This window comes from Lacerta agilis, chromosome Z, assembly GCF_009819535.1.
Source record: "Lacerta agilis isolate rLacAgi1 chromosome Z, rLacAgi1.pri, whole genome shotgun sequence".
Lineage (NCBI taxonomy): Eukaryota > Metazoa > Chordata > Lepidosauria > Squamata > Lacertidae > Lacerta > Lacerta agilis.
In genome coordinates, this window is record NC_046331.1 from 13,024,929 (window position 1) to 13,041,510 (window position 16,582).

Below are 16,582 nucleotides of genomic sequence, written 5' to 3' on the forward strand. Positions count from 1 at the left end.
ATCTTCTCTCCCTTCCTCCCCAAAAACAAACACTCTGTGAGGTGAGTGAGGCTGAGAGACTTCAGAGAAGTGACTAGCCCAAGGTCACCCAGCAGCTGCATGTGATGTAGTGGCTCTTAACCACTACACCACATCTGATCCTTCCATAAGAATCTGCGTGGCACCATCCTTGGACACCTTCCCTCCAAAGAACAGCATGAATCAAGGTTTTGTTCTCAACTCAAGTCTCTTTGGCGTAGTCTTCAACCTGTTGTTCTCATATGCCTTCCGTTTGACTGAAGACAGTGTGTGCTATGCGTCCATTCAAGGAGTGGCGGAGGTCCATTCAACCTGGCACATCTCCATGCCAAGGCAGAAGTGTGGCAAGTTCTTATCCAATATATATTGTTCATAGATGACACAGCCTTGACAGCGCACTCCAAGGAAACCCCACAGAAACTCATCAAACATTTTGCCCAAGACTGTATGGAGTTTGGCTTCATCATCAGCCTGACAAAAGACTAAAATCTTAGGTCAGGACATCACCAGCACTCCATGCACCGGCCCTGGTGAGCACACATTTGAGGTGGTAGAGCTGGACAGGTGTATTTGTAACGTGGCTACGGCAATGGCATGCCTCTCCTAAAGGATATGGGAGAATGAGATGCTAACCAACGCCAAGATGAAGGTCTACCAGGCTTGTGTGTTAACCAGTTAGCTAAGCTTTCATTAGAGGAATATTTAGCAAAACCTCTCGGGATAAGGCATCTCCAGCCCCATTACTTGTACATTTGCCATGGCTGCAGAGCTCAAGGATAAGCAACCTTACTCATCACAATCTTCACCCCCAAATCAGTATCAAAAAGACACACATGGGTGTCTGCAAAAAACAGAACCCAAAGATGAGAAGAAGAGACATGGATGGGTACTTGTCTTATTAGGCCTGGCTTCCTGTCTTGCCTGTAGGGACAAGAGAAGCAAAGGTCCACAGTGCCAGTTCTGGTGCATCATACATAGTCCAGAATCTCTGTCTCCATTTCATTCTCACTCCCATCAGATGGTTCTTTGAACTCCTCCTCCTCCTCTTCCTCCTCCTCCTCCTCCTCTTCCTCTCCAGACTCGAACGCCAGCTGCTCTTTGCCATCTTCTGTGTTCGAAGTGCTTGTGAACAGAGCTGGAGCAAAAGATGGGGAAAGGGATGAACGTCAGGGATGGATGAGTAGAGGGATGGCTGAGGAATTCCACTGGGGCAAAGGGGAGGGGCGGGGTGGACAAAGGTCAGTCAGAATTACTCCCTCAGGGGTCCCATCTGAAGGAAACAGAGCCAGTAGTGGCAGGAAGAAACTGATTTCCACTGCAATTGCAAAAGCAGTTATTTCTCCCTCCAACAAACATGTGTATCTAGAGTTGTTAGTTGATTTAGTAAATCTTAATTGATTATGTATTGTTATTATTCAAATTCACATCCTGCTTCTCCTCCAAGGAGCTTAAGGTGTCTATTATCCTAAGACAACCAACATGTGACAGGGATTAAGATGAGAGAACTAAAGGCTGATCAAGTCCAGCACTCTCTTTCTCACAATGGCCAACCAAGTGCCTTTTCTAGGAAGCCCAAAAGCAGCACCTGGGCACAACGGCATTCTCTGCACCTGTGATTCCCAGCAACTGGCACTCAGCGACATCATACTGACAGTGGAGACATGAGCTTTCGTAACCAGCCCAAGGTCACCTAGCAAGCTGAATGAATTTCAGTCAATCAAATGGATTGATTTATAAGCCTAAGATACATTAAAAAAATGAACCTGGGTGGAGGACTATATGTTTTCAATATATTGAAAAGTCATCCCTAATCATACTTTAAAAAAATAAAAAATCCAATACAAGTAATTCAAGCTGCAAGCGGCAGGAGTTATCTTAGAAGAGCCACACAAGCTGCCCCAGGTCAGGCTAACATTTGTAAAACCTAGATTCACTGCCAGGTTCCGGCCACCCTTGATTAATAGTATATTACCAGGCCTTTTGGAGCGGATGATCTGCTTTATCATCAGAGACATGGTATCCCGCAAGTCATCACTGGTCTTGGGAAGACACCAGCCATCCCTCTCTGTACACACCATCTCCATGCCATCATTCCGGCGAATGATCTTCTGCAAGCTGAATAGAGACTAGTCTCAGATTCTCTCTTCCCCCAAAGGACTGAACAAATTAGGTCTGATTCCCTTGTGAAGGTTGACCCTGGTCTCAAAAAGTAAACTGAGGACAAAGAGACTCAAGAGTCTGGATGTGTCAAATGATCAATGGGAGAGCCAACAAATCCATTAAATGTAGATTTTAAAAACCCTGCTCCCTGGTAATTGTGGGTCCCTGTTTCAAAGGAATGCTAGGAACTGCCTGAGAAGGGGAAACAGAGATACTCTCTCCTGAAGGTTCAATGTTTAAGGAGTGCAAGCCTTCTCCTCCCCTTACAGTCAACTGAATTTTCTATTACTGCAAGTGTAACCCATGGAAAAATTCAGATCAGGTTTTGCTTGCAGGGCCACCACAGCGGGGAGCATACCTATGAGGTTTAGACAGACATACAAAAGACATGCATGAACACACACATAAATTGCCCCCCAAGTTACTTTAGAGCTACTTTTGATCAAGCACAAGTACCATTCCACATTCAGGTCACAAAGCTGATAGAACATCTGTCGATAAGGAGGCAGGGAACCTTCTCGGAAGATGTAAATCGAATCCTGAGGAAGAAGCAGAGGGATTGAAGACACCAAAAGACAATGGAACTGAAAGTAAAAATGTTTCCACAATGGGACCCTCTGTTGCTGACTTGACTGTTGGGGCAAACACTTAGCTCCTCCAAAGTCACTGTCACCCCAACTTCCTCCTCTTCTCCAATACAGAACCCACAAAGAGTCCTCATGGTTGTTATATTCAATCTCTTCCTCCCCAAACCGCCTCCTACAGCACTGGCCACATCTCCATTTCCCAGAGCAACCCTCTGGACTTGAACAGGGGAACTGGGTCTCTCTTGCATCAATCCCAAGGATTCCCACCTCTACAGTGGCTAAAGACAGGGGGGTGAATTTATACCATTGGAGGTTTTGCCTTTAAGCTACTACCCATTTCTTTCACTTGACCAAATCTGTATTTCCCCAGAGGAGAACATATCTTCCTAGTACACCACAAGAGGAGAAAAGGGTGAAGTCAGGAGGAAAAACAAAGAGGAAGTCAAATACCTACTTTAAGTTTGTACTTGCTGAAAGCAGGTTTCCGTGCACTGGACATCCCAGAGGTGCTCAGTCCTTGCTTAAGGTCCTGGATGCCAACTGCATGGCTCGCTGCAAAGGGCAGGAAGGGATTCCCCAAATCACATGTTGCACAGCAACTTAAGAGCCTGGCTGCTGGATCAGGCAAAAGGCCCATCTAGTCCAGCATCCTGTTCTCACAGTGGCTGACCAAAAGCCTCTTCTAGGAAGCCCAAAAGCAAGACATGATTGCAACAACAACTTTCTCTACCTGTGATTCCTAGCGGCTGGCATTCAGAGGCATATTGCCTCTGAAAGTGGAGAAAGAACATAGCCATAATAACTAGCAGCCATTGATTAGCTTTATTCCTCCATGAACTTGTCAAAATCTCTTTTTAAGTCATCCAAGTTGTTGGCCACCACTACATCCTGCTGGAGTGAATTACATACTCAAACTATGTACTGTGTGAAAAATTACTTTCTTTTGTCTGCCCAGAACCTGTCAACATTCAACTTCATTGGATGTTACCCAAGTTTTAGTATTATGAGAGGGAGAATTTTAACTTCTCTCTGTCCACTTTTTCTTGAATGACACCAAGAATGGAAGAACAAACTACAACATGACAACCTGTTGATCCTGTTTCATAATAATAAATGCTCTGCAGCACCTGGTAACTACTGGTTCTGTGTGCAACTGGCAAAGGAATATATGAAGCTGCCTTCTATCAAGACAGACCACAGATCCATCTACCTCAGTACTGCCTGCTGACTGGCAGCAGCTCCCCAGGATTTCAGGCAGGGCAGTTTTCCAGCCCAACCTAGGCAGAGTGGGGATTGATAGTGGGGTCTCCTGCATGCAGAGCATGTGCTCTACCACACAGCACAGATGTCAGAATTTGAGAGGCAAGTATCTTACAAAGGTTGATGAACCCACCAGAGGCCACTTTTGACAGGCAGATGAAGCCACCTACCTGTCAATCACCCGGTGTCATATGATGTCAGGTGATTCAACTTCAAAGGAAGAACTGAGAGTGAAATTCCTTCCTTCCTTTGCAACCCCAGCTTTAATTTCAAGCCACATCTGAAAAGATCCCTGCTGAAAGCAGGACTTGCAATCAGTGCTGACAGCAAGCTCTGTTTTCAGCAGGCGTCTGCTCAGGAGCCGCAAAAGGGAGGTGCCAAGTAGAGCCAATCCCAGTGGGCTAATATGGTCCACGGATCAGCAGGTCCCTATCCTGTTCATCTCATTCAAAGATTGGACCAGAATCAGAGAGAGCCACAAAAGACGCCCCTGCAAATTGATGGAAGAAATCACAATTGTTTAATTCACTAAACAAGATAAAAAAGTACCGTATTTTTCGCTCCATAGGACGCACCGGACCATAGGGCGCACCTCATTTTTAGAGGAGGAAACAAGGGGGGAAAAATATTTTTCTGGTTTTCCTCCTCTAAAAGCCCTGGGGTTTTTTTTTTAGGATCAGCTAAAAGTTTTGCAGCTTTTTTGCAAAGGGAAAAGCCCTGGCTTTTTTGAGGATCAGCTAAAGGTTTTGCAGCTGTTTTTGCAAAGGCAAAAGGCCTTTTTTTGAGGATCAGCTAAAGGTTTTACAGCTGTTTTTGCAAAGGGAAAAGCCCTGGTTCTTTGTTTTTTTTTTTTTTGAGGATCATCTAAAGGTTTTGCAGCTTTTTTTGCAAAGGGGGAAAAGCAAAGCTCCTTTTGCAAAGGAGGAAAAGCAAAGAGGAAAAGCCCCATTTTTATGGGGTTTAACTCACATTTCTGAAAAAATCTTAAGGAAAGGGAGCCATTTCTACTGTTTCCAGACAGATAATCTAATCAGCCAGTCACATGTCCTGGGGAAACAAACAACCTCCCTCTGCAGCACATTCAACAAAGGAGGGCGGGGCTGAAAGGGAGCCGGGACTCTTATCTCTCTCCCGATCTCTTGCTGATCAGCTGCTGAGCGGGGTCCTTTCAACACTCCCTTTTCTCTTTGTAAAATAAAAAGCACAATCTGCTTTTGGCCCCTGGGCAATTCAGCTCCAGGGACCACCATTCGCTCCATAAGACGCACTGGTATTTTCCCTTACTTTTTAAGAGGAAAAAAGTGCGTCTTATGGAGCAAAAAATACGGTATCTACCCACCCTCTTGCCTGTACCACATACCTGGTTTTTTCACGGTGATGGGCAGGCTGTAGTTGTAGGTGCTGCGTTTAGCTTTCACCGGCATGTCATTAGGGGCATACCCTAGGGGTAAATAAAACATGTCTGTGGAGGCAGAAGAGATGATGGAGAAGAGCACCTCTCAAAGAGAAACAAATTACACCAGGAATTTTAAATATATATATATATATTTGGCAGCTTGGGCCTTTTGTAGCCTGGACCTTTCCTCCGCCCCGCCCCCCACCCAAAAGGCACTGATAGTAAAGAGTACAACAGTAATCTGATTGCCTGTTTCCATTTTTACCGTATTTCATTCCGCAGCGAATTCTGAAATCCAGCACCTGGTAGAACTTTGCTTCTGGGTGTTCCCTGGGATCATAACCAAAGCGGACCCACAGGCTCCTCCAGGGTCCAGTGAGCTACAGGGGCACACAGAATTACAAGAATGTAAGGCTATGGTTTTGATGCTTTTTTAAAATCCTTACTCCCGAACGTAGGATTGAAATAACCTTTTTATTAAAAAGCACTCTCAGATTAAAAAACATTGCAACACCACAATCATTTTAAAACAACACCTGCAAAAAAAAATGTACCACGATTTTGCTGCTATCAAGAACTTTAAAAGTGTTGGCACCCACTGAACATGAGTGTGGAGAACTAGCCCAAAGCCAGGTAGGGGTTAAATTTTGTGACAGTTAGAACCCTTAGGGGCGGGCTCAGCCTAGGTATAAAACACCCCTCCCTGTGGTCAGTAGGGGGGAGTTGGGGGAGTTGAGCAGTTGAGTTAGTTGAGCAGAGCGTGAGTCAGGAATGAGAGCTGGGAGTTTAAGAGTCTGAAGTGTAGCATTGGTGGAAGTTAGCAGAGAGGACAATCAGATTGTGAAACGTGTTGTTATTGTTATTTAGTTGACTGTTAGAGGTAATAGGCCGGTATCATTTAGAGGTAATAGGCCGGTATAGGACCATCGTTATAAGCTTATTGAACACCTTTTATTTATCAGCAACCACAAGCTTTTGCACACAATAAACAACTTCTTTGTTCACATTATCCTCGTCTGTGGTAAATGAAGCAAACAGATTCCAGTTAGCAGTCTGGTGGGTTGCAGCTGGGGACCGTTTGTCGTTGGTGCAGCACTCACAGACCATGAAACGTCCGGGGGTGGCTGTACAGGGTGGAAGTGCCTGCGACAATGAGAACATAAGAGGTGCCCTGCTGGATCAGGCAAATGGCCCATCTAGTCCAACATTCTGTTCTCGCAATGGCCAACCAGATGCCTGTCTGAAAACCGCAAGCAGGACCAGAGCACAAGAGTATTCTCCAGTCCTACAGTTCCCAGCAACATCCACTGACTTTTGCCACTGGCCACACCTCTTTGCCTCAGGCCCTGCCCTGCCCAGCACTGGAATGTGGCTCCTAAAGAGCTACCTGTGAGCTAAAGCGACCCCTGGGCTGAAAAAGGTTCCCTACCTCTGATATAAGTTGCCTAAGAAAGCCACCATTTTTTTTTTTTTTACATTCTGGAATATATTTCTGAGTGGCTCCCCCCCCTGCCCACCCCCCAAATTCTTCCTAGCTGCATGCTTTCTAGCAACTACATTTAATCACTACTGCATTTACTAAATAGTGAACATTTCAATCCATTGTCACTATATGAGCTGTTGGGAACTCTTTTTAAGAAAGCAACACACACACACACACACACACACACACACACAAAAGAAACATAATGTACTCACCATGTAGTAAGCTAAGTAAGGCAGAAGGAACTTGAGCTTGTCAGGATGGATGCTTATATTGGCTTTCACAGCATTACGAGACCAGACTGGGCGGACCTCAAACAGCTACAAAACAGAAACACATACAAGAAAGGGTCTAACTATAACCCAAGGCTGGAAGGATGTGAAGTATAAAAAGATTCTGTTCACTGTTTCCTTGGAAAAGTTATTTCATGAACTTAAAGCTGTCAAGATTTCTGGCTGCACCAGGTGTGTGTGTGTGTGTGTGTGTGTGTGTTCCATTTGGATAATAACAGTACATTAAATAATAACAACAACAAAACCATCAATAACAAATTAGGTTCCATATGCATTCTACACAAAAACAGAATGTTTTCCGCATACAGAAAATCAAATCATTACTAACATTTTCAGCTTGGCCTTGTCTCACCATAAAGACATCATGTGTGTGAAAATTGTGAATACACTTTCTACAAAGCAATCTGAGCCTGCAGAGCTTGTAGCAAGACTCAGTCCTTATTAACATAGGTCAAGAAAAGGACCGCAAACACTTTGTCTGCTTTGGCAATTCTTTTGCACTCGATGCCAATATGCCAAACGTTCAGGAAGAGCCATGTCCCAATATGGGGGCCTTTCTTGACTCATACAATGGATTGCCTCATTCCAGCCAAGTATGACTTTATTTGAAAGAATTGCTGGACTGATGTGGCCCTTCTTGGGACCCTTCAAACTTTTTCTTTTCATGCCACCTCACTAGAATTAGTTGTTGGTATCCTTGTAGTCTCTTTTTTATTATTTGGTGTTGTTAGGGTTTCGTATGGCTTTTCTACAGAATATACTTTTTTGTCTCAATGCCCTTTTTATAAATGTTCTGTACATGCTATACAAATAAAATTATTGAAAATGGGGGTAAAAAGATTTGCCTCTCAACCAAGAAAGGTACTCTCAACAGGGAATTCCAGGCAACCCTGGCTCTGATGTCCCAAGTTTCCAAACATGTCTTTCAGTGTGTGTGAACAGACCCCAAAAGGTGTGTCTACCTTCCTCAGTTCCTCTTCTGCTTTGTGATCCACTGCATTGCTGCAAACTCTCCTCCAGGTCTGCTCTGCGGCGTCCAAACACTTCATGGGGATCTCCTCATCCTCAAAGTTGATAAAGATGGCGTTGTGGGGCCGACGGGCCCGGCTGAGACCTATCAGGTTTTCACTGGACAACGTGGGGTTCTGATATCCTTCCCTGCAGGGGAGGGAAACAGAAATTACAAAAATGAATCCCATTTGACTCAGTTGTGTGAAATTTGGATAATGCTCGCTTTTTTGTTTATGACAACTATTAAATTCTATTTAATAGTTATTCTATTTAAAAAAATTGAAAAGGTAATTTTCTTTCTATTTTTCTTTTCTGATGCCCCCTTTTAAACTGCTATCTGAACAGAGAATTTCTGAAGAGGCAACATGAATTTTGCTAAGTGATGGTTTGATTGCTTGCATTTACAGTGGTGCGCCGCTAGACGAATGCCTTGCCAGACGAAAAACTCGCTAGACGAAGGCATTCGTCTAGCGGAAGGCAGCCCCGCAAGACGAAAAAGTCTATGGGGCTGCCTCGCAAGATGAAAATTTTTCGTCTTTTTTTCGTCTAGCGAAAACGCGGCTTGCATTGCCGCTTCGCTAGACGAAAAACCCGCTAGATGAAAATTTTCGCAGGACGAATTATTTTCGTCTAGCAGGGCACCACTGTATATCTGTTTGTTCTATTATTTTATTTATATTCCACCTTCTCTCCAAGGAGCTTAAGGTGGAGTACACACTTCTACCACCTCTCCATTTTATCCTCACAACAGCCCTGCGAGGTAAGTTAGACTGAGTGAGTCACTGACCCAAAGTCACACAGTGAGTTTTATGGCTGCACCCTAGTCTCCAAAACCCTAGTCCAGCACTCTAAGCTCTATATCACACTGACGCCTTTCTTCAATTGTGGAACTCAGAATGGTGAACATGGAGTTGCCATGTGTTGATGCATTCTTAAACAACCCAAAAACGAAGGCAGCAACCACTAGGCGATTGTCAACAGAGGGACACAGCAAAGGCAACATATAAAATACTACTCCAAGACACTACAGCTCCCTCACCAAAGTCAAAGACCAATGGGAAAATGACACAGGGTACGAAATAAACTCAACCCAATGGTCAAGGCTGTGGACCAATCCCCTCTTTAATCCCTCTCAGACAGGAGAAGGGAACTCACTTTGAAAGTTATTTACAGATGTCCATTAATTTCAATGGATCTACTTTTATCACCCACTGTGTTCCTGGGGCTTAATCCCAGGAAGTGTACATAGGATTGCAGCCTTTTTCTGCCTGTCCTAAATTTTATTGGTTTATTACCGTAATTCAGTCATTCAGCTAGTTAAGGCAAAGAGGTACCTTGCTGGATCAGATCACGAGCCACCTAGTCCCGCCTATTTATATCCCTTCTCATAATACAGCACTAAAAATGGGTTCAAAACAGATACTGGAGGAGCAATCCTCACAGTTCCCTAGGGAGGAGGACTGATTGTTAAACCAAAAACTATTTAAATGTATAGTAGATATGAGGCCAAATAGATTCTCCTCTTTTTTTGTCAGTTTGTGGGGAGTCTGGAGGGACCTAATAATGAGAATCTTGTATCATGAATTAACCTTATTTAAAGAGGGGAAAGTTGAGCTTTGCAATCTTGAATTTATCTGAAATGTTCTACATGCAGTCATGGTTCATCTGAGAGCAGGCTGAGTGGGAAGACTACTGCTCTTATTTTTCAAGGCTGTTTGGAAATTACGTGACAAATAGTTGAAACGGGCAAGTTATATAACAGCCAGGGAGGGATGCCAGCCAGATAATAACTGGCTAGTACAGCCAAAGGAACTTTTATTTAACACTGGAATGGGAAATGTAATGACAGTGTCCAACCATATGTTCTCCTTATTATGAAAGGGGAAACCAAGGTAACATTTTTTTATGTATGTTGTAGGTTATTATTTATTGCAATAAAAACAGAAAAAGCAATTGTGATTGCTTTAACTGTTTTTATACAAAACTGTTTTTAATTGCTTTTATATTAGAAATTGTTTGGATTATTGATGCTTTTATTGTTAAATTGCTTTTAGATATTTTATAGCAAAGTGAACCATGAAGAATAACAGTGAGAAAAATCAAAGGTGTTAGCATGAGAAGTGTTCCAAATGTTGCCTCTATTGAATTGGAAAGCACAGCTACCTCTTGTCAAATGTCAACAATGTGGCTGTCCCAACCCTGGGATCTGAGCTGCACTGATGAATATCTAAGGAACACATGGACATCAAACAGAAGTATGTATTTCACTCTCCAATACCTTGTTTCAACTCCTTTGTGCATGCAAACCCAAGTGAAATGAGAGCTGGGTTCATACCTCAACACCACAAATCCAGAAGCCTCTGCATGTCTGTAGCAACTATTAGTTCTGACAGCTGCAACAAGCACATGCAGAAAGCCCCTTTTAAGTCCTTTCAGTAACACTGCTGCTTGCTTGCTTACTCGCTTACTGTTTGGTATTGCTTGATTTAACCTAGAAGCAGAGAGGAACACAGAAGTCACTCTGACTTTGTTGTTCCTCCCTGCTGCCAGAAGAAGTCACGTGCTGCATTGGGCAGATATGCAAGCCAGGAGAGGCACCAAGAAGGGTGGATAGGGGCTCTCTACAGGTGCCTGTTGCAGCTGTCAGAACCAATAGCCACTACAGTCAACTGGAGACTTCTGGGTGTGTGGAAGGTTGCTCCCAGGCACAACAGGTGTGGGGCACTCTTTTGGTCTATGTGAGTAGCACTCTAGGGGTTACATGCCAGGCAGTGGTGGGCAGGGGAAATCTAAAAGAGGGCAGGGCCTACTGGTTGCAGCATGCTTGGCAGCTGAACCAGAGTGGAAGAATGTAACCAATATCACTCTGGACAGATAGTTTTAAGAAGTTCTTTATTTTGCTGCCTCTGAAAAACTAAAGCACCATCTGAGAGTCTGGAAGGATGGAGCCTGAAGACTTTGCAGCCATCTGGTGAACCTTTATAATAAACAGGAACAGGCAGCCTTTTGGAGAACTTGGGCCAGCTGAATATGACTTATGTATTCTATATCTTCTTTAATTTGTACGGGGACAATGGAAACAGTGTGTGTATCCCTTTGTCAATCTCCCATACAGCTTCCTTTTTATACCCTGGACCTACCCTGCATAAGACACTATTCATTTTTATTTGGTTCCAATGTGGTCGTATTGTACCATTGCACATGAAAAAAGCTGTTTGTTTTCCCCCAAAAAAGAATAGGAATTCCCTTAAGAGGGGAATATCACTTCTTAGATCAAGGGTTGCCCTCCAGATGTTGTTGCACACAGCTGAGAGGTGGGGTTGTGGAGAGGACAGAGCTCAGTAAGCTAGTTGGCTGGATATGGGTGCTAAGAAGGCTATGTTTGGCCTGAGGACCAGAGGTTCCCCCCCTACCATCCAAGTCCAACCCTAAACTGCAACTATATTCAGCCAACATAGTAGCTGGTACATATATTAATCCTGCCACAGCAGAGACCCCACCCATTGCTCAGCAGGTGGATTTGCCATCACCTACAAAAGAAGACACTGACCTATGTTGCGTTTCTGGTCGATAATAATAGTCCACAGGAGTGTCCAAGCGTGAGAAAATGGGTGGAGGGATATAAAGCGGAAGGTCACTCAGGAAGAACTCCTCTTTCTCTGGCTTGAGCATCAGGACTTTGTCATACATGGAGGTCTGCTTGCCATCTGGTCCAGAGTGCACTGCCAGATACTGGAAATCAGACATCCCTGGAGAGGAGGCAAAAGTGTGCAGATCACCCCAACAGGTTGTTCCCTCATTGAACTACTTAGTGAAACTTGCACAAAAGAAGCAGGCATCTCCTTCAGTACCAAATCAACATCTATTAATTTCTTTAAAATGCTTGAATACTAACATTCTTCGGAACATACTGCCTTATACCGAGTCTGACCAATGGTCCATCTACATCAGTATTGTCTACAATGACTGGAAACCGCTTTCTGGGTTTTCAGGAAGGACTCTCTTTCAGTCCAACCTGGAGATACTGGGGATTCTGCTTTGTAGCAACCCAAGAGGCTCTCAAAGTGACAACTTGCGGAGATTTGCACAATGCAATCACATTCAAAATGTTTTGCACATGCAGTAAGAAATAACAAGGTGCCTGGTGTAGTGGAAATTATAGCATATGCTTTGATAGAGAGCCTATATGTGAAGAGATGTAAAAATTATGAAACAGTGTGTGGAAGTATATTGTTGTATTAAGAATGTGTCAAGAATGTGCAGGGGAAAAAACCTCAGCACTGAGTCAGCTTGATAGAGAATAGACATCCTGTTCTTATCACTGATCAGGGACTCAGATGATAAAGCAGGCATGCTTTTCCTCCGAGAGAGTAGCCTAATTTCTACATATGTGTATACCTAAGTAGAGATAACGCCTCTATATAAGCCTGTGTAATTTATAAGCCTGTGGATTCTACTTTTGGGAGATCCCAAGAGGCTGTTGTTCTGATCACAATGGTGTGTTTACTGAAGAAATCCCTGGTTTATTCAGGCAGCCCCCCCTCTCACCGTATTCATGGGGTCTCCTTGGTGCCACCAGACAGCACACCCAGTGAGAATCCCTGAGGCAAGGAAGTAGGGCTGAACTGAAATTTACAGAGTCTTATGATGGAGGCAAATCTTTCCTTACTGCAAAGGGGGTGAGGTCCTCCAAATGGTGTTGAGGTACAACTTTCATCATCCCTGGTCCACTCGTCATGCATGTGGAGGACCACAGAGGTTCCTCATCCCTGCCTCAGAGAAAGGAATCATTACCTTGAAACTTATAAACTGTGGTAACAATGCCCAGACCTTCCACTTCAAAATTGACATCTTCCTCAAAATCTCCTGCTTCTGTCCGTTTCCTCCTCGTTTTCTTTTTAACTTTCAGCAACATGGAAGATGTCGGGAAGCGGTTGGCACACACAGGGTGGCAGTAGGGGTCCTTGGGGCGGAAGTAGAGCTCAAGTCTTCGGCTGGGGTCAGTGTAGATCTGAAAAGTATGCACACAACCAATAACGTAAATAAAGGTTAGGTCATTCTGCCAGCACACGAGTGAGGGGAAAAAAGGTTTTCCTTCCTCTTAAGCCAGCATGGTAATGCAGCAGGCTGGGGGCTCTCAGACAGGAGAGGGTGGGCTGGGCTGAAGTGAAGCTGTGGACCAAATGCACAACAAGCTGGCCCCCAGGGGTGAGCAGTTTCTCACCCTGAGTTGGATATAATCCAACCCCAACAATGTCGAGTTGTCATATTTAAAACAGTGAAAATCCAAACAGAAAAGTTGTAGAGCTTTATTTGGAAAATTTGTTGAGATTTGATTTAATTTTTTTGCCAAAGTTGCTGGGCTGTATGGTATGAGCTGACATACATTTGGAATTTCCCAGTCAGACACTGCTGCCGACTGCTATACAGTGGTACTTCAGGTTAAGTACTTAATTAATTCTGAGGTCCATTCTTAACCTGAAACTGTTCTTAACCTGAAGCACCACTTTAGCTAATGGGACCTCCCTCTGCCGCTGTGCCACCAGAGCACCATTTCTGTTCTTAAGCGGAGTTCTTAACCTGAAGTGTACTTAACCCGAGGTACCACTGTATTCTGTATACAGCCGGGGAAATCCAGATGTACGGCAACCCTGCATGGCTCACCCCCCTTTCCACAATCACCCCCACCACGCAGAACAGCAATTCAGATCACCCTTTCCCTTTCAAAATGAGAGATAAAGAAGGTGGGAAGGGGATGTTAAGTATGAGGCTCCCTCTTGCCCCAGGTAGCCAGAAGCATCTTCCGAGCAGAATGAGCTTCTGTAGCGGAAATATCTCAACATAGACAAGGGACATTTCTGGAAAATATTCATTTATGATTAGCCATACACAAACAAGACCCCCAACCTGTCACTTCTTTAAACTGCCATTAAGTCCTTGGAAGACAAGGGTTCAAATCTTGCCCTAGGCCTAGGGGGTAACCTCCCACGGCAGCTTTGCCTCCCAGTATAACCTGAGAGGGTAGAAGGAAGAGCCATTCTTCAGAGGACCCCAGTCCCCATCCTCACCCTAGAGACACCTTCCTCTCCACCCAGCGTCAGCAGCGTCTTGTCCACGTCCTGCACAACACCCGGGTACTCCACGCACACCAGCCTCTTGTCGCGGTTCAGCTCTGAAGTCGCCGCGTCCGCCCCGACGGCCGGAGAGCAGCAGCCTGCGTCTCCCTCGGCGCTGTTTTCCCCGACCATTTTCCCCGCCAGGAACCGCCGCAGTCGCTCTCTTCAAAAGCGTCCTCCCTTCCGCGTCGCGTAGCAACACTTTGGCGATCGCGAAGGTTCCAGGGAAGAAAGGTTCCTCCTATACATAAACAACAGTAGATTCTATTTTTTCTTTTTCTTTTTGGTAGGGGGTTCTTTTTGGGGGGCGGTAGCCTGCACGATGCCCGAGTCTCTTCTAATTCCTGGGGTCGTGGATCCAGCAAGGGATCTAAAAGTATTTATTTTGCTGCCAGGGTGCAGAAAACCACTTTGGCAAGAAGCAAAGAATGTTTGTTTTCTCTTTTCTTTTCTTTTCTGGGGATTAGGAGAAGGAAAAGTGGACATCAATTTTTAAAATAAGTTTTTATTAAATATTTTTTGTGATACCAAAAATGAACAAATAAACTAGAAAAAGCACATACCTTGTATAGCGCCTCCACTTTCAGTTCATAGAGTCCTTTTCACATTTTGTTTACATATGGTGTGGGAAATTAACCCCGCGTTTTGTGCCGCCCTCCAATCTGAGTAATTGATACTCAAACAGGGTGATACAAGTAAAAAACAAAACAAAAACCTGCTCCTTTTCCCTTATGGGGCACCCAAGAGCCCATACATAGTCCTTTTGTAGGTTGGCTATCGGTAGGATAAAATAACAGAGACCAACCAGAGAATATTGAGAAGCAAAGCAGCTAGTAAGCCTGATCTTTATTAACTGTTGCAAGTTACCTGATGGCATTATCTGGGTTTTGGCCACTCTTTTGTTATTATAACTACTTAATTCCTGAATCTAGGTCACAGGTCACAGGCTCACACCCAGTTCATTTTTTTTTAATTTTTTATTATTTTCATATTAAACAACACCAAAAACACACTACAAATAAACAAATACAAAATAAAACATAATAAACACATCAAACAGTAACAATAAAAGAAAAACTTATACATACCTAAACACCAACAGAAACAACATAATAACATTATTTAAATCTTGTTTTACTCTTCTTTCCAAAGGGGGGACTTCCCCGTTCCCTCAACTGCATTCAAAATCAATATACTTTGGTAACTTTGTGTCTTTTTCCATAACATTTACTAATCTTCTTGATAATCTTTAAGACAGTATTTAATTAATTATAATTCATTACTTGTTTATCCTAAAAACAATCTTAATTGTATAAATCATTCATAACCACAATTCTTAATTACACTTCAAACTAACATCAATTAGCTATAGCCTATACAATATGCTAATTCTGCTCAAATATCTAGTTTTTCACGTTCTTTTAAATAGTCCTTAAATTTCTTCCAATCCTGTCGCACCTTCTCTTCCCTCTGGTCTCGGATTCTCGCTGTCAGTTCGGCGAGTTCCATAAAGTCCATTAGCTTCATCTGCCATTCTTCCACTGTCGGGATCTCTTCGCCTTTCCAGTTTCTAGCAAGCAAAATTCTAGCAGCTGTTGTGGCATACATAAAAAACACTCTATCCTGACTGGGTATCTCATGATTGGTCATGCTCAAAAGGAAGGCCTCTGGTTTCTTACAAAAGGTAACTTTCATTACCTTCTTAAGCTCATTATAAATCTTCTCCCAGAAAGCCTTAACCCTTGGGCATGTCCACCACATATGATAAAAGGTACCTTCCATAGTTTTACATTTCCAACATACATTACTTGCAGTATGATATATCTTAGCTAACTTCACTGGTGTCAAATACCATCTATATATCATTTTCATAATATTTTCTCTTAGTGCATTACAAGCAGTAAATTTGATACCTTCCTTCCATAACCTCTCCCAGTCATCCATCATAATATTATGTTCAACGTCCTTTGCCCAGTCTATCATTACAGATTTAACCATTTCATCTTTTGTATGCCACTCTAGCAACAGATTATACATCCTGGAAAGGTTTTTAGAGTTCGGTTCAATTAATTCTGTTTCCAGCTTTGATTTCTCTATTTGAAAACCAATCTTTTTATCAAACCTAAAAGTCTCATAAATTTGGTGATACTGTAGCCAGTCAGTGACCGCATCCTTCATTTCGTCATAGCTTTTCAACTTAAAAGAGTCACCTTCCCGCCGCAGTATATCTACATATCTTGGCCATCTTGCAGACATAT

The 16,582-nt window shown here is 43.5% G+C and overlaps 1 protein-coding gene across 1 annotated transcript; it reads right to left on the reverse strand.

Annotated features, from left to right (window-relative positions):
• Positions 1–211: 211 nt before the first annotated feature.
• Positions 212–14,488, reverse strand: GTF3C5 (general transcription factor IIIC subunit 5). The gene is made up of 11 exons (XM_033137703.1): positions 14,277–14,488; positions 13,003–13,219; positions 11,759–11,957; positions 8,160–8,355; positions 7,120–7,224; positions 5,687–5,801; positions 5,386–5,466; positions 3,220–3,317; positions 2,635–2,717; positions 1,991–2,133; positions 212–1,153 (listed from the first exon to the last, which is right to left on the reverse strand). The coding sequence occupies exons 1-11, from the start codon at positions 14,454–14,456 to the stop codon at positions 987–989; spliced, it is 1,584 nt and encodes a 527-aa protein (XP_032993594.1). The 5' UTR covers positions 14,457–14,488; the 3' UTR covers positions 212–986.
• Between the last annotated feature and the right edge of the window lie 2,094 nt (positions 14,489–16,582).